The sequence below is a fragment of the Lycorma delicatula genome, chromosome 6 (genome assembly GCF_047948215.1).
Source record: "Lycorma delicatula isolate Av1 chromosome 6, ASM4794821v1, whole genome shotgun sequence".
Taxonomy (NCBI): domain Eukaryota; kingdom Metazoa; phylum Arthropoda; class Insecta; order Hemiptera; family Fulgoridae; genus Lycorma; species Lycorma delicatula.
The window spans coordinates 129,224,297-129,246,386 of record NC_134460.1 but is presented as its reverse complement, the minus strand read 5'-3'; the positions used below and the strand labels follow the sequence as shown (position 1 = coordinate 129,246,386).

Genomic DNA, 22,090 nt, shown 5'->3' with positions numbered 1-22,090 from the left:
TATTGAAACTAAATCTTAAATTGTCAAAAATGTTGGTAAAAAAAGTTTTGAAAAATTCGTGTGAAATAGAAAAATATAGATAAATTTAAAAAAACGAGGTTATATAGATAATTCTTTTTTAATGTAGAAGTAGTATTTGGTAGGTAATGATGGATAAATGGAGAAAATATAAATTATAAAAATATATAAATTATAATTCCGCTTACCAATCAAAGTAATTAATTGTTATATTCTAGCGCTTTCGAAAGTTATTCTTCCATCTTCAGGAACATCTGATAAACTTGTTATATAAGTTATCACTTCACATATTAATTTGATGTAGAAAAAAATAAAAATAAATTAAATTTCCATAAATATAAAATCGATCGTCAAGTTATAAAATAAGTCATACATTTATACGTCTAGTCGATATAAACGCCTCAATTGTTATGTCTGTGGTATAAATACAGTTGGGCCAACATACGAATCAATTATTATTGATAAACGTAAATTTATAGATTAAATTTATGAACAATAACCCAATGTTATATCAAAATATAAGATTACGTTATTATTATGATTATTAAGATTATTATTTGAATAAAATATCGTTTTCAAAATTCGTTTGTTCATATATCAGTTTGTTGTTATTTAAGTAGATGAGGAATTTTTTTAAGATATTCGTTTTATAACCAAAAAACAAGATACAAAAGTTGCTTTACGTTGTCAATAACCGTTTGAATTTGTCCTTCAAATGTAATGATGTTCACTGCACAGCCACCGGTCACTAATGATCAGTGTAAAAACGCCCCTTGTAATTCGTTGTTTCTGGTATGCTGATGTAGAACATGTTATTAGCTCAGTGAAAAAGGTGACAAGAAACCTTTTGCTCTTCCTTCTCCAATTTAAACTCTTTCCTTTTCCTTGCATGGGAAATGTTGGTAAGTATGCCAACACCATTTAAGAAGGATTTGCGATTCATGTCAGGTCATCTGAAAATTGATTAATAACTACTGATTAATACGTAACTAAACTTTATTAAATAAATTAAAAAGAGTATTATTTTTAATTTTAACTGATACTTACTTTATTTTATTTACGGATAAACGGTTTTTATTTAAATTTATTTTAATTTTATATTTAGTTATAATAATAATAATAGTTGATAAAAATTAAATTTCTATTTTATCATAAGAGTATTTTTCAGGTAGGGACAGTAAACAACATGCAAATCCCGAACGAAGCCGGATGTTGCAGCTGTTTTCTCGATTAAATCATTTAAAATTATGTTCTGCGAATTGTATTATTAATTTTTGAGTTGTAGAGAATGTTTGATTTGACAGAGTATCAATTAAATAACGGCACTGTAGTATCCTATGCCAAGTAATTTAGTCTTATGATTTATTACACATTTTTTTAATGATAGTAATTTAATTTTAATATCTTTACCTTTTAATATTTTGTAAAAGCTGATAAGTCTTCCGTACTGTTTAGTACTTCCTAAATGTTTTTCTATTATTAATTAAACTAAATATGTATGCCTTAATAAAAGGAAATAAAAAACTAATACATCTTTTCTTTAGTCTACTGCAAATTTTTCTTTATGAATAATGTCATATAACAACTACTTTCAAAAGCTTACGGTATATTTTGGTATTTCTAATCGCTCAAGTTTTACGTTTATGAGGGGTTAAACAATTCCCAATTTAATTTTTGTCGTATTAAATATACACAATATTTTAAAATTTTAATTGGATAAAATTTTAATTATTTTTGCGCATTCAAAATATGGAATGCTTTAACTAAAATTATTATTATATTTTTAAAATCTAGTTAAAAGAGTTTAATTTTGTATTAAATAAATAAAACGCCAACGGTTTGATGAAACTTTTATCAAACGAATTAATTGCAATTACTCTTTAATAGAATAATATATTTAAAAACTTGGAAAATTGAAGAAAAATGTGCTATATCATTTAAGATTGGTTAAATTTTGTTGATTAGGGAATGGAAAAATTCAAAAATTAGATTTCAAGACGTTAAAATTTAAAAGCAAGAGTACGGAATACGGTTGTAGTACGTTACTACGTTAGAGTAATTAGGAGTAGAAAATATGGTCGGGTAGTCCTACGTACTGATTAGTATAAGAGATTAATATTAATATGTAAGGGTTGTTTGTGTATAAGACATCGCATCTAATGAAACGAAACCACTTTTGCTTCATTAAATCTAGCTTGAAATTAAATATAGAAACAACTTGTCTAATTGGTGCAAGTCTCGAAGATAAGTTAATTGCTATTTAATTAAAATTGAGAGAAGGAACGAACAAACTGGAGAGAGGAATATCGAGGAGAAGGAACGAGGAGTAGAGAAATTAAGGAGAAAGAAGAAAAAATATTTCTCCCTCCTATTTGATCAGCAGAGTTGTTTATGGTACCCGTCAGAACCCGTGGACTCCCGGATATTAGAGAAGACAAAGCGATCTGTTTAACAGTAACTTTATTGTGTTCTGTTGCTCTTGTTGTTGCTTTTGTTGTTAAGGATTGGCTAAATGTGCTGAAGAATGTATGAAATATCAAGTAATTGTCCAATTGTCGATTATACACCCCAGCAAACATTATAATCAGTTCACTGATTTTTCATCTTCTTTAATTCACCCCTTTTATTTATGAGATACCGTTATCTCCATTTAATTTTAGATTGTACATTAGTCTAAAAGTTTTTTTCTTCAAAAACATTTTTGTAAAATAAGTTACAACTTCGAAATTATTTCTTTGATCTTAGAATGTAAATATTAAAACATATTACCCTTTAAAACTGTTAACATGATTTACATTGAAGAAAGTGCTTCTTTCTGTGGGGAGATTCAATAATTACGTTCCTAAATTAATTTTCGGTAAGATTTCTTTTATTACTATCATTGCCCGAACGATGTAACTATTTAATTTTCATGATCCTTCCATTTTTTGATTCGTATTTTTTAAATTCCACTTTCCCCACCTTATTCGAGGCTAAAATGAAACGAAAAAACTATTTGGTATTAACTATGATTTAAAAACCTCAGTAGGCTCAAAAATACTATTATTTCGGTTAACTGAACCGAATCGATTAAAATTTATTTTGCATTTTAGAGTGATTAGAAGTTATTTCTTAAAAGACGCTTTAGTCAGAATGACTCCCTGACAGGAAACAAACATGTTATTTTCCTGATCAAACCAAAATTTGTGCTTTTAGCAACAGCCTGATGAAAAACCTACCAAACGTAGATCTCCCCATGGATTTTAGTATTTTACAAAAAACTCATCCAAAGGAGAGCTTAAAGTTTCTGCGGAATGGTCAATCATATCAAACTCGTAGTGAGTTCAAGACATTCTCACTCTGTGATGAAGCAGCACGTTGCATATTATGGATTTTGGATTGACCAAACTAAATAAAGTCTGCATCAAATATTTCTATAAAAAAACAAAAAAAAACAGAGCTGACTAAAAATTCTAAAAATCTATCTGAAAATAGGTTCAGGATTCCTTAAACAATCCTTAAAATTGTAAGGCCTATATTCTAACAAACTGAACTAAAATCCAATTAATTAGTCCAGTTTGAGATAAACTACATTGATCACACAACTTGTTAAATCTACATAAATTATTTAATCTTTACGTGGTTTACAAATTGTTCAAATAAAATTCCATATTTTTGAGGAATAACTTTTACCATTCTTCCGATAAAAAAAAAATGGATAACCTATTTTTTTTATTCGATATCAATAATTTTGAATCTTAGAAAGAGTGGCAGGTTTAAAAAATCTAATAAACCCTACCTTGCTATAATATACGAGGTCTGTTAAAAAAATAACCGTACTTTTTAATTACGCCCCAACGGATATATTTAGTCGCGTGTGTTTGACAGCATTGTATTTCGCATAACCTCCTCTGAAATCACATGTTCTTAGATTGTTGATATCTCGTTTAGTTTTTGTGTTATTGTTATTTGATTGCAACTGTTTCAGTGTTAGTAGCGATTTTTGTAATGTGAGTTTTTCGGAAAACGATATAACGTAAAATCTTGCGTGTAACTGGGGTAAACTTTCATTGAAACTTTTCAGGTTTTGAAACAAGCTTACGGAGATGATGCTCTGGGTGGTTCACAATGCTGCAAATGGTTTTCACGATTTAAAAGTGGTCGTCAGTCAATTGAAAATGATCCTCGACCAAGAAAGTCTTCGACTTCAACTGATGACACACACGTTCAGAAAATCAATGATCTGGTGCGTGCAAATCGCCGATTGACTATCAGAGAACTTGTAGAAAGAGTTAGCATCTCGATTGGATCATACCGTGACATTTTGACTGAAAAATTTAAAACGCTTCGAGTTGCACCAAAGTTTGTTCTCTTTGATGACAGAACAGTAGAAAGAACATCGAGTGGACAACGGCAACTCCTTGAACATGCTGATGACGTTGAAATATTCATGTTTTGTAGGAATCTAACGAGAGACGAAAGCTGGGTTTACGGCTACGAAATTGAGACAAAAGTTCAATCATCAAAAAATCGAACATTACAAAAATCGCTACTAACACTTAAACATAGTGTATTCAAACAACAATAACACAAAAACTAAACGACATGTCAACAATCCAAGAACGTGTTACAGAGGAGTTTATGCGAAACACAGTACTTCCAACCGCACGTCACTAAATATCTCTGTTGGCGCGTAATTAAAAAAATTCGGTTACTTTTTGAACAGACCTCGTGTATATATGTATATAAAATTTTGTGATGGTTATTGTATCGCATACCATATATAAATACGTCAAATAGTTTAAAAACCAAAATTATATTTCAGTAAAAGAATTCTTGAATTCAAATTTGGTATTCTTAATCATAAATCTTAACGTTTATTCAGTAATAGAAATACAAGTCATATACTCGTACGTTCGCTAAATAATGGTTGTATTAAATTATTGTATAGTAAGTTATATGAAAATAAATTAAGATAAAACAGGTACAACAATATTATACGAAACAGTCTTGTCGAGTTCAAAGTTTAAGTTTATGATTGGACTGCGTAAAACAACGGAAGAAGGGAGATGGTATATTATATATATGGAAGGATTATTTCAACCCCTTCTCTATATTTTCACTACCTCCTTACCGCCCCCTAACCTTCCTTTTTACTTGGAACGGATTGTAAGGAGAACAAACTTTGTTAATTCTCGTCATAGTTCCCTTGCATGTTCCTTATGAGTTTTCGAATCGAACTCGGGCGGCACTGCTCGTTCATTCGCCTGTTCATAACGGCGCGCGGCAACGGTAGCGGTAGTACGTATTCGCTTTCCTTGTCTTACTGTTCTGCTTTTCCTCGCCTGATTATTATTAATATACACATATCACTTTACTCGCAATTACTCTCTGATTAATGGAAACAAATTGAACGCTTCTACTCCAATGTTCACTAATTAATCTCACGGATTCATATTGTAATTAATCCTCCACCAGTTTATTAATATTGACTTTAAAACTTCTATTGTTATATCTCTCTGATGCCATATATCAGTTGCTCTCACCCCTTCTTACATAACTGTTATGATTAAAATATTTTTCTAATGATTTCCTCTGCAGATTAGTTATTAGCATTATTTTAATTTCCGTAGTATTTTTTATTGTATATTATCAAAAAAAAGAAGAAAATTCGCAATTGAAAAAGTAATCAAATTGTAGAATATTTGTTTTTCTACTCCTTTTATTCTTTGATTTCATTCTACGATATCCTTTTATTAATGCCGTACTCTTTTATTTGTTTTTGCGCATCTACAAGTGAACTAATTAACCTAATACATTTAATTTTTATTTAATTTTTGTTTGCGAAATCAAATAAACATGAAACGTCTGTTAATGAATTATAATTTAAGAATTATATGACCATAATTTGTTATTAACTTGTCTTGAGTGTTTGTTTAGTGGGAAAATTGTAATCTGTAAAGAAAGAAGTACGATGAGTACAGTAGTTTTTTATTACTTAAGAGAAGTCATTTGTTGTTTCTATGCCCGCTATAGTTAAATTGATTGATTGATTCGATCTGTATTCGATGTTTTCAAAAAGTCACGCAGTTTGAGACCGTTGCTTGCTAAATTTCCCCCACTAACGGAGAAGTTTAGTAATCCTTTAATATATTATTACTTTACGATAATTCTACTTACTAGGTGGCTGCGCTTCATGGCCGTTTCACGGCCCAACCTTGCTACAATGGAGCAAAAAAGTGAAAACGATAAAATTAATGTTTCTGGTAGGAAAATAGTATGTTCAAAATTAAAATCATTACTTGTTGCACAGGAGATATTGCAATTTTGTGTTTTCAACATTCCTTCTTAACATGTTATAATTTAGGGAGAACAGATGTTCGCTCGTATGTTGACTCCGGTTGAGGAGAAAGTTTGGATGAGGCCTCCCAATTAGGTGTGACTTGATTTTTCGACTGTTTTAAGCCGTTCCAGTAGATCAGTTACATTTCAAATTTTTGAAATATTGTGCTTTCATTATTTTTCTTACCATTTAAAATATATATTTATATAGGGAGGTTGATAAATCAGTTGTAAAAGATTTTTTTTATTGTTGTTTTTTTTTTAATAGTAATAAAAATTCATTTAACACAGTTTATTTTTTTTTAAATCTGATGTCGACACCACATGACTTCCTTGTATGCCTATTAAATTACATATACATATTTAAAATGAAAAGTACATAAAATTTTATTTCATTAATAACGTCTGATATTTTTTCATTTTCTTTTTTTTTATTGTTATTATTGGATTATTATTTATTGTAAAACTTTCTTTACAATCGCAGGTTAATAAATAACAAATCAACATATATATATTGACTAATAAATCAATATAGTTAATTAAAAACACCAAAAAAAAGTTAAAAAGAAGGGAGATGATTCGAACCGATGTGCTTTCCCCTTCTGAGATCCAAATATTTCATTAATTAAAATTTTATTTGACTATAACTCTGGGACCAATGAAAATAAGTACCACTTATGATATATCGTTAAAAAGCTCTCAATAAGGGTTTACTACTGGAGTTACGAAAAAGTCCAAAATTCAGATTGTTTTGGATGTTTGGCTTTTTTGGACACTTTTTGTCCTGTCGATTGCAATCAAAAGGGAAGTTGCAAAACTAGATCTTACAACAGTCCTAAATCCAAAATTTCAACATGCTACGGCAAGTCTTTTTTGAGTTATGCGAGATACATATGTACGTAAAAACGTCACGCCGAAACTAGTCAAAATGGATTCAGGGATGATCAAAATGTATATTTCCGATGAAATCTGAAAACCGAAATTTTTCGCGATCAAAATACTTCCTTTCCTTTTTACAAGGAAGTAATTATAATAATTGAAAATGTACATCAGAAAAATTCAAATAATTATTAACATAGTTTACTATTGAAGTAAAATAAGTAAACTATAAATATTTTCCAACTTACTCATTTTTCAAATTGCTTGTTTACTTTTGCGTCCTGATGTTTTACGATATTATATGTCAATTTTTTCGGGGCCACTTACATTTCGATTGTTTCAGTCAGCACTATTGCAGTGGATAATAAGTTTTTTTTTTTGTTTTCTTAAAATCTCAAATTAAACTGAGGCTACAATTTAAAAGGTGACAGAACCAACCAACTTGCAATATCAAAGGGCATGACAGTATTTATTTAAGTAAAACATAAAATAAATAATAAATAGAAATTATTTACACTAGTCAAAATATTGTACAAGACCTGTTTGATTTGTGACGCTGTAGCATATTGTATAATATAAATTTATTATAAGTCCATAATACAAAATCAATATCTGTGATTTAACATAAAGCCGTTATTAAAATTAACGCATATAGATTAACTTCTGTTTCTTGGTTGAAAAAAAATAAAAGGGATTATACACTGTACTATCTCACTACTTATACCCTGTACTATTTCACCAAGAAAAATAAAAGGGCGATTTTGGTAAATAGGGATATTTTCATTAGTTACGTATAATTTTCTTGATATCTTCAAAAATCTAGTTTAACTTTTTTGATTCCGAGTCCGTAGCAGCTGCTTCCCTTGTTCATTTATTGAAAATTACAGTTGTTTGTTACATCCATAAATAATCAAGCTAGGATGTCTTGTTAATTAGAACTGAACAACAAAGTGGTAACGGGTGTTACGAAACTGTTAACGTTAAAATATAACTACTCTCCACCTCGAACTATCAATTTCCTGTTTGGAGAAGACTCGGTGCTATTTTATTACGAAGATAGAAAGAGAATTTATATCTGTATCTTTTAGATACCAATTTTTTAATATATCTCTAAATAAGAAGATTAAATTTTTAGCTTAATCTATGGAATTTAAAATGAATATAAGGAAAGAGAGATTTATGGAAAAATTCCAGTATCTGTATCAATAATAAAACTAATTTAAACTCAAACATATTAGTGTTTCATATAACATACACAAAATTAATGTTGATAACATTTGCATTAGATTTTGATTATTGCACAGTTACTTCGTTTCTCCATAGAGTAGTAATATGATTATTGATAATGCGAATGCGGTAGGGGAGTAAAGACTGTTATACTCGGAGGTGATGTAGTAATCCCGGAACAACAGCACGGTAAGCGTGGAAGATATGCAAGCAGGCAGAGAAGCAGAGGCAGGAGTCTCCTTAGCTTAGACTGGTAGTAGTAACTTGTTAATTAATAAACAAGAACCAAGTTACCAGTCTCAGATGGGAGAAGAGAATCCAAGTTAAGGTTCAGTAAGAGAAGAAAGAGAGAGAGAGAGAGTGAGTTGGAGAGAGAATTGAAAGGGGAAGGGGGATCAATTAGGCGACCCGTTATTGTCTTATCCTATTAAACAATTCCCATCATAGTTTTGCGCTTAGATTTAACTCACAAGTTATACATATATATTTCTCTTCAGCTACATTCCTAATGTATTCATTAATCAAAAATTAAAATTAAATTATTTGGTTATCGCTTTATTTTTATGTTATATTTACAACCTTTTAAATGATTTTTTCTTTTTTTTTGTACTGAAATTAGTATTATACCTCAATGATTCGTTATTTTGATTTTTTTCTTCTTTTGAATAAAAAAAATATATAGAATATTTCACTGAAAAAGAAACCTTTTAGTACTTGAATTTATCAATTAATGATCTGTAAAAAGTGTTTTCGAAATCAAATTGAAAGTGGAAGACATAATATTGTGGGTTAAAAATATAACCCGCAATGTTATGACCCCCCACTGTATCGTAAAACATTTGAGTACAGAATAATTTATGTTATTAAGTTTAAGAATACATTATATATATAATATATATTTTATTTTTTATATACAGTATTGGAAAAAAACATTCAAACTGTTATCAGATAAAATGTTCAACATTATAAATTTATTTGAGTAAATTGAAAAATATGATTGAAAATAAAATAGTTATTTCCTAAAAAGAATTCAAAAATAAAAGTACAAAAAATTGATTTTGACGAAAATATAATTGAAATTTTGGTAAATTAGTGATAAATAAACGAATTTGTTTCTACTGTTATCAGTAATGAACCAAAATAAAAAAACAGGAAATAAATAATATTTGCTATAATGAGAGCAAACGTTTTTTACTGTTAAGAGAAAATAACAAGAATAAACACAGATATTAATTTTTAACATTGAATTGCATTAAGAATTGAAATTAACATAAATCTGTTAAACATCATAATCTATGTTAAGCTATCCTTTATACCGAGTGTATCACGAAATTCTTCCGGAATTTTTATAACCTATTTTATTCGTGAAAATAATGAAAATTTCGTTTTTAAAAACCTTTTTCACAAAAAAATGAATTTGGCTTTTGTTTATATTAAACAAGTACTTTTCTGACAAATGTTACTCATTGGTATGTTTTATTCTACATATCTTACAACATTTTGTTCAGAATTAAATTCTCTTCAAGTTTTGTTTAAAGTTTTTATTTGTTTATTACCTATTTAACAACGTTATTGAATATCAAACGTAAAAAAGCAGGGTTTTATCCCCATTTTTTGGATTTCACCCTATATTCCTAAAAAATTACTTCAGATATGGTTTTGGGACCCATTTTATGTCATTTTTCAGGTTTAAAACCATAAGCAATCACTAATTCTGCCCCTTAATTAACGGTCTAAAAAATTTCAATACAACTTCATTTCACTAGGGTAGCTGAAATCCGAACGAAATCTTTCACTAGCCGTAACTAGCAAACGAAACATTTTAGGACAAATATGTTTATATGAACTTTTTCCATCATTTTCACGAGTAGAATAGGTTGTGAAAGTCCCGGGAGAACTTTGTATGTATACACTCTTTATATTCATACATATCGTACAATAAAAACTGAACGATGTTTGCACAACATACAACTACACACCTCATCGAAGCAAATTTACGCAAAAGGTTTTATAGATTTATTTTAAAGCATGTTATTTAAATTTATTTTTCTATAATATATTGTTTTCGGAATATTAATTTTTATTAAAAGGAAAAAATATCTAATTTTTTAAATAGGTTATATTTGAGAAACGTTGCACGTCCAATTTTCATCATAGATTGAACTATGTCATCAAGAGTTTTTGGATTAAAAATATTGATTTTTTTACAGTCCTAAACATGTAGTGCTAGAAGACAGAAATTTTGCTGAAGTATCTAAAATACTGGTATATACAAGATTATGTCTTTAGAAGGAAAACTTTTATTTGGAAAATTGATACAAAAGTAATACATGATTCTAAAGACGACATACATAAAAATTGGTTGCTTTTTTTCTTTGCTGATAAATACATAACCTGAAGATTTTTCTATATTAAATTTAATAATGTATTTAAGTGCCATAACTAAAATGGTTGTGAAATATCTGATTTAAAATATAACTATTCATGAATAACTGCTATAAAAATTCTCAAGAGAGTAAGCATTCCATTCCATTTTTTTTTTTTTTAATTTAATTTTACTAAATAAAATTACCAGTGAAATAATTTCCTGTTGCGTTTTTCGTTGATTCTTTTGTCCAACGGTATGTCAAACCCAGTGAATATTTATACGAGGGCTATTCAGAAAGTAAAGAACGTTTTGGAATTTAAAAAAAAACCAAGTACAAGAAAAACTTTTTATTATATACATGTAAAAGAGGGACTAAAATACTACTTTTCAACATAAACATCATACAAATTCAGGCACTTATCATAGCGGTGGACAAGCTTTGAAATTCCTGTGTCATAGAATTCTGCCGCCTGTGATCTCAACCACACAGTGACGCACCCATCTTGCACAAAATTTGTGGTAGCCTAGCTTCTGTGAAACAATTTCACACAATAAAGTCCGTGAAACTTGTTGGAAACATAGAGAAAGCTCAGTTATTGTGAAACGGCGATTTTCACAAATCTTTTCGTCAACTTTGGAGACCAGATCGTCAGTCACAATGCTCGGACGTCCACTCTTCTCTTTATCGTTAACGTTTGTTCGGCCATTTTTAAACTGAATGCACCACTTCCTGACAGAACTTTCACTCATTACACAGTTCCCGATGAATTTCTGTTGGTTTTAAGTTTTTTGCCAACAAAAAACGAACCGCAGACCGCACCTCACAACTGGCGGGATTTTCGATTGCAGCACACATTTCAAATTTGTATATAAAAAAAACGGGCAGTGCGGAGATGTTCCCGTTGTCACGGTTGGACGCTAACTGAGGTGCCGAGCACGAGCACACCAATATATACGCGATTGGCGTGCGTCTGGTGGTGTCAGGTGGAAACGTTCGTTACTTTCCGAATAGCCCTCGTATTAAGTTTTAAAATAACACAACTCTGTTAACCTCAGTATAAGGATTGACTGTATAATAAACATAATTTTCAGAGAAAGCTGATTTGATTAGTTAACTTTGTATCTTAGATGCGTCGCAGTTATAACAAAGACGGCATTGTATTATAACTTTGTTTAAACCAACCTAGATGATTTACTGCCATTTACAAAGATTTTATTCGTGACCAGATATTTAATTATTCTACTTCATCATTTATGTTAATTATTTATAACTATTGTGGAAACTGTAATATATTCTCTCTATTCTTTGGTATATAATTTTTTTAGCTATAGAATATTTCTTGAATTTTGAATTACTGACCCTTTTAAAGTTTTAATGGATGAATTATACTCGTTCATGAACCATTAGTTTTGTTTTTAGAAATGGAAAAAGTAAATAATAATAATTTAAAAGGGAAGTTGTGGTTCTTTTCAACGCTATTAAGCCTTAACATTCGTCGGTATTATACGGACAGTTAAAAAACAAATATCGCATGAAAGGTACCCATTTCGAGGGATCTCTATTAAAGTAAAATAAAGATATTTTCTTTCTTTCCCATCCCTAACAAAAGAAGACTACTGACTACCATCACCGCACCTTATTCTGCATGTAATGAGGAAATGCTTTTAGCCACGACTTCTAATACCGGCGAATCATTCCCGACTCTAATGGCTTTTTGAATTTATGTTCTGAACGTACCGTCTTACGAAACTTTGAGTCCCTGTTTAGAAAATGTGTTAATAAATTATCCCCAGTGCTCCCTCGGGAATTTACTCCCACAGGAATCCCTGATGGAAATGAAATAATAACGTTGTTGTTCCTTCCTGCTTTTATTACTATTATTATTTCTTTAACGTCTCGTCGGTTCTCGTATTGAATATTCTGTAATTTCTTAACGACTTTCTTTTAATTCATACACGTATTACTATATAATACAGATTACTACGCGAACTTTGTACATTTTAGAATTTACAATAAATCATGTAACCTCATTTACATATAAGATGAATCGTAAATACTTTAGTATTATATTCAACTACTTGAGCTATTGTTCTTGAGTTTTAATACTTAAGCACAGGTCTAAACACTTATTAATTTTATAATTTATACTACAAAAACGATTATAGTATTACAACTTATTATAACACAATAATATCCTTATATAATTACAATTTTTAAGATTTAATTTTTAATTAATTTTAACTATTTCAGAAATGCATATAATTATTAATTATCATTAATGAGAAAAAAATTCGTAGAAGTTAATAAAATCTTTTATTAAAAAATTTAGGTAGTATTATTAATCTTTTATTAATAACTTTTATTAAAAAATTTAGGTCTTGTGCAGTCTCAGTTCGACCACTCCTGAGATGTGTGGTTAATTGAGACCCAACCACCAAAGAACACCGGTATCCACGATCTAGTATTCAAATCCGTGTAAAATAACTGGCTTTACTAGGACTTGAACGGTGTAACTCTCAACTTCCAAATCAGCTGATTTGGGAAGACGCGTTAACCACTAGACCAACCCGGCGGGCTTAATCCCTTCCCACCCGACTTTCGAATAGCTTCTCGTGTCTTTTGAGCAGTATGAAGCAAGTGTTATCATGCAGAAGAATAACGCTCTTTGAGAAGAACCGAGACGTCTTCTCCGTTCTGGATGTCACAATAGTACTCGACGTTGATTGAACGTTGTTCTTCAAAATAATTGCAACAAACTGAGCCTTTATAGTCCCATTTTTATATAGCATCAATTTACCGACTTACGCGTAGGCTTTGAGTTTTTCCTGGCCGACAAACTCGAATATTTTCGTTCTATACACTGATAACTGAATCAAAAACATTATAAATCCAAGCTTCATCAAAAGTTATTATGCGATCTAAAAAAGAACCTTCCGCTAAAACGCGTCGTTTGAGTTTCGTATAAATGTGAATTCAGGTGTCTGTGATTTTGAATCGATCCCATCTCGAACATGTTTAGCGGTAATTCTTATTATTACGGTTAATGGAATTAATAGTATCGATATTTGTACAAAAAATTTCAGTAATTTCCCACATTTTTTTGCAAATAAGATCATTAAAACGATTTTGCAAAACGTCAGTTGAAACTTCCACCGGTCTTCCGTTACAATGAAAATCCGTGACACTTTTTTCTGCCTAATCCATTTATAAAAATTTGAACAGTTAAAACACTTTTTATTATACTGTTTTAACATCAGCGATGAATTTAGGCCGTTTTTATACTTTTAGAAAATAAAATTCTTATCACAGTACGTCGTTCTTCCATGGAACACGTTTAAAGGGAAGCCGACTCTTTACAAGAAATAAAATTTTTTTTTTGTCTTCAGTAATTTGATTGGTTTGATGCAGCTCCCCAAGATTCTCTAACTAGTGCTATTCGTTTCATTTCAGTATACCCTCTACAACCTACATCCCTAACAATTTGTTTTACATATTCCAAACGTGGCCTGCCTACACAATTTTTCCCTTCTACCTGTCCTTCCAATATTAAAGCGACTATTCCAGGATGCCTTAGTATGTGGCCTATAAGTCTGTCTCTTCTTTTAACTATATTTTTCCAAATGCTTCTTTCTTCATCTATTTGCCGCAATACCTCTTCATTTGTCACTTTATCCACCAATCTGATTTTTAACATTCTCCTATAGCACCACATTTCAAAAGCTTCTAATCTTTTCTTCTCAGATACTCCGATTGTCCAAGTTTCACTTCCATATAAAGCGACACTCCAAACATACACTTTCAAAAATCTTTTCCTGACATTTAAATTAATTTTTGATGTAAACAAATTATATTTCTTACTGAAGGCTCGTTTAGCTTGTGCTATTCGGCATTTTATATCGCTCCTGCTTCGTCCATCCAGAAATAAAATAGGTTATAATAATGAAAATTGTTTTCAAAAGCTGATACTTTCTATAGCAAGTGTGCCAAATTGAACGTCAGACAGTTTCAGTTTATTTTATTTGTTAATTTTTCCGCTGTTGTCATTTGTCTCTAATTATTTAAAAACCTTCATATCTAAGATGATACGGTCTGCATAGAATATAATTCTATTACAATATAACAAATATTATTATTTATATCTATATCGTAAAATTAAATTATATATCTTATTTTTTAAATTAACTTCCTATCTTTGATCAAATAACGAAGTTATGGAAAATTATTTTACTTTTAATTGGGGTCGTTATATTATTAATATCTCCCATTATTTTATAGGTTTTAATACATTATTCAATAATCAAATGAATATATGTATTTTAAAATACAGGTCTAGTAATAAATCCACCGGGTTGGTCTAGTGGTGAACGCGTCTTCCCAAATCGGCTGATTTGGAAGTCGAGACTTCCAGCATTCAAGTCCTAATAAAGTCAGTTATTTTTACACGGATTTGAATACTAGATCGTGATACCGGTTTCCTTTGGTGGTTGGGTCTCAATTAACCACACATCTCAGGAGTGGTCGAACTGAGACTGTACAAGACTATGCTTCATTTACACTCATACATATGATCCTCATTCATCCTCTGAAGTATTATCTGAACGGTAATTACCGGCGGCTAAACAGGAAAAAGAAAGGCCTAGTAATAAGATTATTAATTTACTTAAAGTATGATGATAATCGATTGTTTTTTCTTGCAACTAAATTCATTTCAGTTATGTTATAATTATACCATAAAAATTGTAATGAAAATAATCAATTTTAGATCAATTATGTGTAAATTATCACAAATTACCTTTAAATATAAATAATATATTGTTATTTAATATATCAATCATAAATATTTATGGCAAGTGTATTAACATTACTTGTTTTTAAGAATAAAAATTAAATTACATTTTAGTATAAGATTGATCGTTATAATTATTTTAAATAAATTTTATTTATTTATTTATTCGTTATAATTTTATTGATCTCGTATAAAATATAATTCTTGGAAAAAGGAGCGGTGTAAATCCTTAAATGGTTCCATGTTGCTAGAATTCATATGAGACGCCAGAAGTTGCAGCCCTTATTATATAATGATTTTTGCAATTAAATTCCGTCTGGTGTATAAATTATACATATATTTATAATAAAGCTTACTGAATAATTCTTTAATGTTGTTTGGATATTATTTAAATCTTTCTTAAATATTATATTTTATTTCGTTTAACTTCGACTGCTAAGTAGATTTTTACGCAGTTTTATTTAGAATTTTATCCGAAAAATTAGGGTTTTTAAATATCCTTTGTTTTACTTTACTTTTGTTTACACCTCTAGAACTATGCTGCAAGAAGGAAAGTATGGTAATCAATCAAAAAACGGGGCATGGATTTTTTCATTTCTCGATGTCTCATGACCCAGAGTCCCCAAAAAACAAGAAAAAATTAGGGTTAATGTTCTCGTACGCACTTACGGATGTACGTATTGGCGTATTTGAAGCTTAGTAACTTTTGACGAGATAAACCAATTTTGATGAAACTTAGCAGAGAAACTTGTATATATGGAGCAATTTGTTTGCAAAAGATTGGAGTCAGTATCTTCAAGGGTAGATACTTCTTTTGGGATCAATTTTTTCAAAAGTTTGCTAACATAACCCCACTTTCTATTAAGCTTAGTACATGCGTACATGCTTATCTTAAAATTTTTCAAATATTTTCCTTTAAATTCTTCCCCTTTCACAAAAATCGAAAAAACTGTCTTTTTATTTATTGTATATTTTTTAACCGAATTTTTTTTATGTCTTCCTTAATCATAGTAGGAGTGCAAGTCGCTTAAATAAAAATAATTTTGAACAATATTGGGGATGGGAAGCCAATGAAAATTTGAAATATTGATTTAAACCTTTAATAATAATATTACAAATAAAATTTCACCATAATTTACCTCTCCAAAAAAAAATCCTAGGTAACTTGTTATTGTACATTTTTTAGTGAAGGATTTTTTTTTCTTCTCGATTTAACATGATAAAGGTAGACAAATCTAAAACTTTTTTATGGTGTTATTTTGGGAATGGGAGAGCAGAAAAAAGTAAAAAAATATATAGATTTTTTTGAATTTTTCAATCTTTTTTCATGCATTAATACTTTTTCCACTATATAAAAAAAAAAATAATCAATCCCAGGAAGTGTAACAACTTTATTGTCAGTTTTTTAAAAATATTTTTATTTAAACGCTTATTATACTTTCTGTTAGTTTCGAAAAAAAAAAATATTTTTAGTTCTTTTTTGACACTTTATAACCAATATCATTGCATGACAAAATTACTCAACATCGCAAAATCTATTTCTAATTAATGCATTTGTATATAAATACATTATATATATATAAACTTTAGTTTTAAAAAATAAAAACAATTATAATGAAATTTTATTAGTGTTAATGATATTTTTTTCTTAATTTCTATTACTGCAAAACCAAACAAATTTATCAGTTTAATATAAATGACCATGATTTTGAAAATAATCTTATACAATTAAAGTGACCCCCCTTTACACTAATTTTTTCTTATAGAAAAATTAAAAATGAAAAATTTTAAATTATTCTTAGCAAAACACAATTTTAAACGTGTTGTTCTTAATAAAACAATTTTAATGGTGCCTTCGGAGGCGAAGGCACCCCGGAGCTGTGCTATGCTTAACTGCGGATCTGGCTCCGGGTGGCAAAGGAGGGGAAAAAAAGTAGTAACATATAATTTTTAATGTCTTAATAAAATTTCTCTCTCAAATGAAATCTTTTTTATTTTCAATTTTAATAAAAATTGATTAATCTGTTAAAAATTATACTTAGAGAAACCAAATAACTTGTATTTATAATTTTCTTTATTTTTATTTTTTAAATCATATTTTTCCTCATAAGATGAGATTATCATTTTTGTTATTCGTGTTTAAGATTTTGACTTACACTTTTGCATGCAAGGAATATTCTATATTTGCACAACATTGCACAACGATTTATTTAAAGGATAACAGGAGGGTTTAGTATTTATATTTATAGAAAGAAAAATGGGAGGGTTATTGTTATGTTAAAAATATCAATATCAATTTGATGAATTAGGTGTTAATGATTATTATTACAATAAGTAACAGCAATCATTTTTATTATCACATTTGTTGATTTAGCTCTTATTATTTTATCAATAATAATGTCCATTAGACACAGGTGTTTCTTTACAAACAAATGATAAAAAACATTCAATTGAAAATATGATAAAATGATATCAATTTATTAGTATTATCAAGTATATATATATTTTTTTAATAACTTACATTTCATTTTACAATAAAAATCAATAATTATTATGAATTTATTTATCTTTTATAATGTAACAATAAATAAATGTGTATTTTAATTTCATGTTTCTGATATAAGAAGACATTGTCAAAATACAAGTTCGTTGGAAAAAATATTAGATTTTTAATTTTTTTAAATAATCGTTAAATTTATTTGCGAGATGAAAGAAGTGGATGTATAATTACCTAATAATTGAAGAATAATGTGTTTTTATAAAGAAGATATTTTTATAGGCTTATTTAAAAAAAATGTAATCCTAGGATTGTTAGATAAAAAAACTCTCTTACCAAGCTGTATTAAATTTATTCATTGATATTACTTTCATTTTTATTTCATCATCAACGTTTATTGAAATTTTCCTCTTAAACACATTTGCTAGTGTAATTTTTTGCCTTCATTGCTACTTATTGAATCGATTTTTGATGAGATAAAAAAGTTTCATGATTTCTAAAAATATTCGTTTTAAATGTGTTCAATTGCTCTGTTTTACGATAGAGTATTTGTGTTCACGAATTCAACATCTTTGTTTCACAAAAAGCTTTATCTATTATAGTCAGTAAAAGAAGTTAATTGAAATCTATTCTCTCCTGTTTATGTCACTAATTTTACTTACACTAAAAATTGATGACACACCTTCTCGTAACATTTTATTTTTATAATAATTGGAATATAACATCTTCTAATACAGTATTTGTTAAGAGAATAAAAAATTATGCAATAAGCTTTTAAAAACATTATATATTTTTTTTAGTGTTGAGAAAAACAGCACTAATATTTGTCATTTTTAACAACACACTAATAAATTTTACATTTTCAGTTTGAAACCCCGAGAAAATTTTTTTGTATGTTAAAAACCGACTTGTAGTAATACTTTTTCAAAATTGTTAACAAAATTTTACAAAAACTGACCCATTTTCCTGCATCATTTGTCATTTTTTGTACTTTATTACAATTTTTTAACATTTTTTTAGAAAAAAAAACTATTCAAATAATTATATTTATTTATATTTTTTTAAATTAATTTTTAGGAATAACTGCAACATTTATATTGAATTAAAAAAAAATCAGGAATGTATTTTTATAAAATATTACATCATTTGTACAAAAAATATGTAAAATTGCGCAACATGACAACAACCTGCTGAATCCTTCTAACAGATTGTCGTTAAAAAATGCATCTTCCTGTAAACTTCCGCTACCACAAAATCCTGGATAAAAACTAGCATAAAAAAATATTTACCGATTAATATTTATATCCTAATTTATTAAAGAACGAATAACTTGGTTAAACAAATTGATAAGTCTGTTTTTATTGAAGGTTTTATATGTTCAGTCTTAGTTCGATATTTTTGTTTGCCTTTACGTATCATTTATATAGTTATAAAATTTTTAGATAGATATTTCGTTTAAAAAATAGTAGAGATTATAAAAATAATGTAGTAGTTATGTTAAGGTATGTAATTTTCATTTCTCTTTTACTACATGCAATATTTCGTAAAATTCAACGATCGCTACAAAATATACATTGAAAACTATAAACGTATATTATGTGTATGAATTTTTAATATTTAATTATTTATGTGTAATTATATTAAATATGAGTTCTGCCATTTTGTATAATAATATCTTCCGAAATATTTAAAACTAGGGTGTGTGTGTGTGTGTGTGTGTGTGTGTGTGTTTTTTTTTTAATTGTGCTGGGAAAGTGAATAATAATATATTGAACTATTATAATGCATTTATATTTACGAACACAAATATATAAACCTAATGTTGTTTGAATGTTTTTACTATTTTGTATTATTATTGTCGAGAGTAGTTTACATTTGAGCAAATAAGTTTATATTTGAACCAATAAATTAATTAATGTATTTTAGTATATTCATAACCCGGGTTACATTAGTTTATTTTAGTAATCGATGCAGAATTTCCCATATCGCAATATTAATATTACATATTTTGTAAACTTAATGGTTAATTAATAGACTTAAACACAAGTCATACACAAAAACATTCATACGTACAATATGTTGATATAAATTTAAAAACATTATATTATTTTACATTAGATTTATATTTTTTTGTGTTAATTTTGTGTAGATTATATCATTTTTATATGTAAATAAAGAAATATACAAACATACTTACAAATTTTAATTAGTTTATTAATCTGCATTTTAGTTACATTCGTTTTTTTTTTATAGGCTACGTGAAGAACGAGGGGAAGCTGAAAGAGCGCTAGCTCTAGATCACAAAGTTCGGGACTTAAGTTCGCACAATGGTAAGTTTTATAATAAAATATTATAATCGATTTAAAATGTTATAAATTTCTTTTTTGTCTATCTGTTAGCATTTACAATCGGTACCTCATAGGGGGGCCTTAAATAAATTTGATTCATGATAATCACTTGAAAAGAGATCTCTGACGAAACCCCTCATCAAAGCATACAAAGTTTTAACATCTCATATATAAGGAAATAATCTGAGTAAGTGGTCCAAGTGAAGTTCAACATAGCACTGGAAATAAATCACAGGTGGAAAAACAAATTCTTCAACTCCAAACACATCAGTATGAAAATAACATTACAGATAAAACAAAATTTCGTCGACAAATAGAAATAGCTGTAATTCTTAGACTATGAAGGTGACGTTCATATCACAGTGACAGAGACATCCTGTGTTCCCATTCCTAGGTTGCTTCTCTGATCACATCACTTTTCTGATTATATCTCCCAGGTCCATCACATGGAAAAGTTTTAGTTGCCTGATATCATCGCTGTTGTCCAATAAATTTACTGCCAAATATTTTCATGTTTGTGTAACCTCTGTTTTTACTAAGAGCTAATTTTTTGGATATCTTCGTAAGCAGAAGAATGTAATCCTAGATAGTCATGAATTTTTTTACCCCTGTTAAACCGCAGCGCCGCTGATATGGTCCTCACTAATTTATTTTGGAATCTTTGAATAAACTCAATATTGCTGTGATTCGTCGTACTCTATTTATAAGATTAAAATTGTAAATTTAAAGCTACATTTTTTTATTATAATTTTAGACATTGACAAAAAATGTATTATTTTATTTTTGTTTTCTTGTCCTTGATGTGATATGAATTTGTAATAAGCATTTTATAAGTGCTCGGTATTTAGGGATTTTTTTGAATTCTTGTTTTCTAGAAAATTATTAGAAAAATACAAATACAAGGTAGGATAATATTTATATATTTCATGCCATATAAATAATAAACCTAGTCATAATTTTTACAATGAAACATATATGTTTTTAACTGAAATATCTGTGCAATCAATTATTAGACATACCCCGTAAAGAATCTGAAAGATCATACAGATTGACAACAAGAAATCTGATAAAAAAGTAACCTCGAAACACTTAGAAAATAGAAATATAATAATTTCAGTAATGTAATGAACAATATTAAACTGGAGATAGTCGTTGAAATTTCGGATCTTTCAGGATTTCTGGATCTTAGACATATGCTATATCAATAGAACACTTGCATTGATGATGAGAAATGTAACAGTTTTTTTATAAAAATTGAAATCATATTACAACAGTTCCATGAACTTTTTAGGAGCATTTTAGATTGAGCACCAGTAATATTTAGTATTTACGATCAGAAATATACCAACGAAATAGAAGTAATTAAAAGTAAAATATTCTGATTCTGTAATTTAAAACATTTAATACTATTTTGAATCATGAGCTTCTTAATGGATGTGTTAAAGCAGAGCTTTCTTAACATTTCTTGTAGGTAAAGCATGATGTTTATACATCCTCTTTGTTAAATATACTATCTCCATTACATTCTTATTGATATTCCGAATGAGATATCGTTTAATAAAACATAATATTTTTTTTCTGATCAAACGATCTGGTGTTTATTCCTCAAGTGAGAACAATTCTTAATTTTTTTCTTTCATTAGCT

At 28.5% G+C, this 22,090-nt stretch overlaps 1 protein-coding gene across 2 annotated transcripts in view; it reads left to right on the top strand.

Annotated features, from left to right (window-relative positions):
• Positions 1-22,090, top strand: part of dac (dachshund family transcription factor) — a 665,435-nt gene that overhangs the window by 393,610 nt on the left and 249,735 nt on the right. For both annotated transcript variants that reach the window (XM_075369564.1, XM_075369563.1), the window contains exon 6: positions 20,351-20,427. In XM_075369564.1, the coding sequence (XP_075225679.1) occupies positions 20,351-20,427 (77 nt within the window). The remainder of the gene's footprint in view (positions 1-20,350; positions 20,428-22,090) is intronic.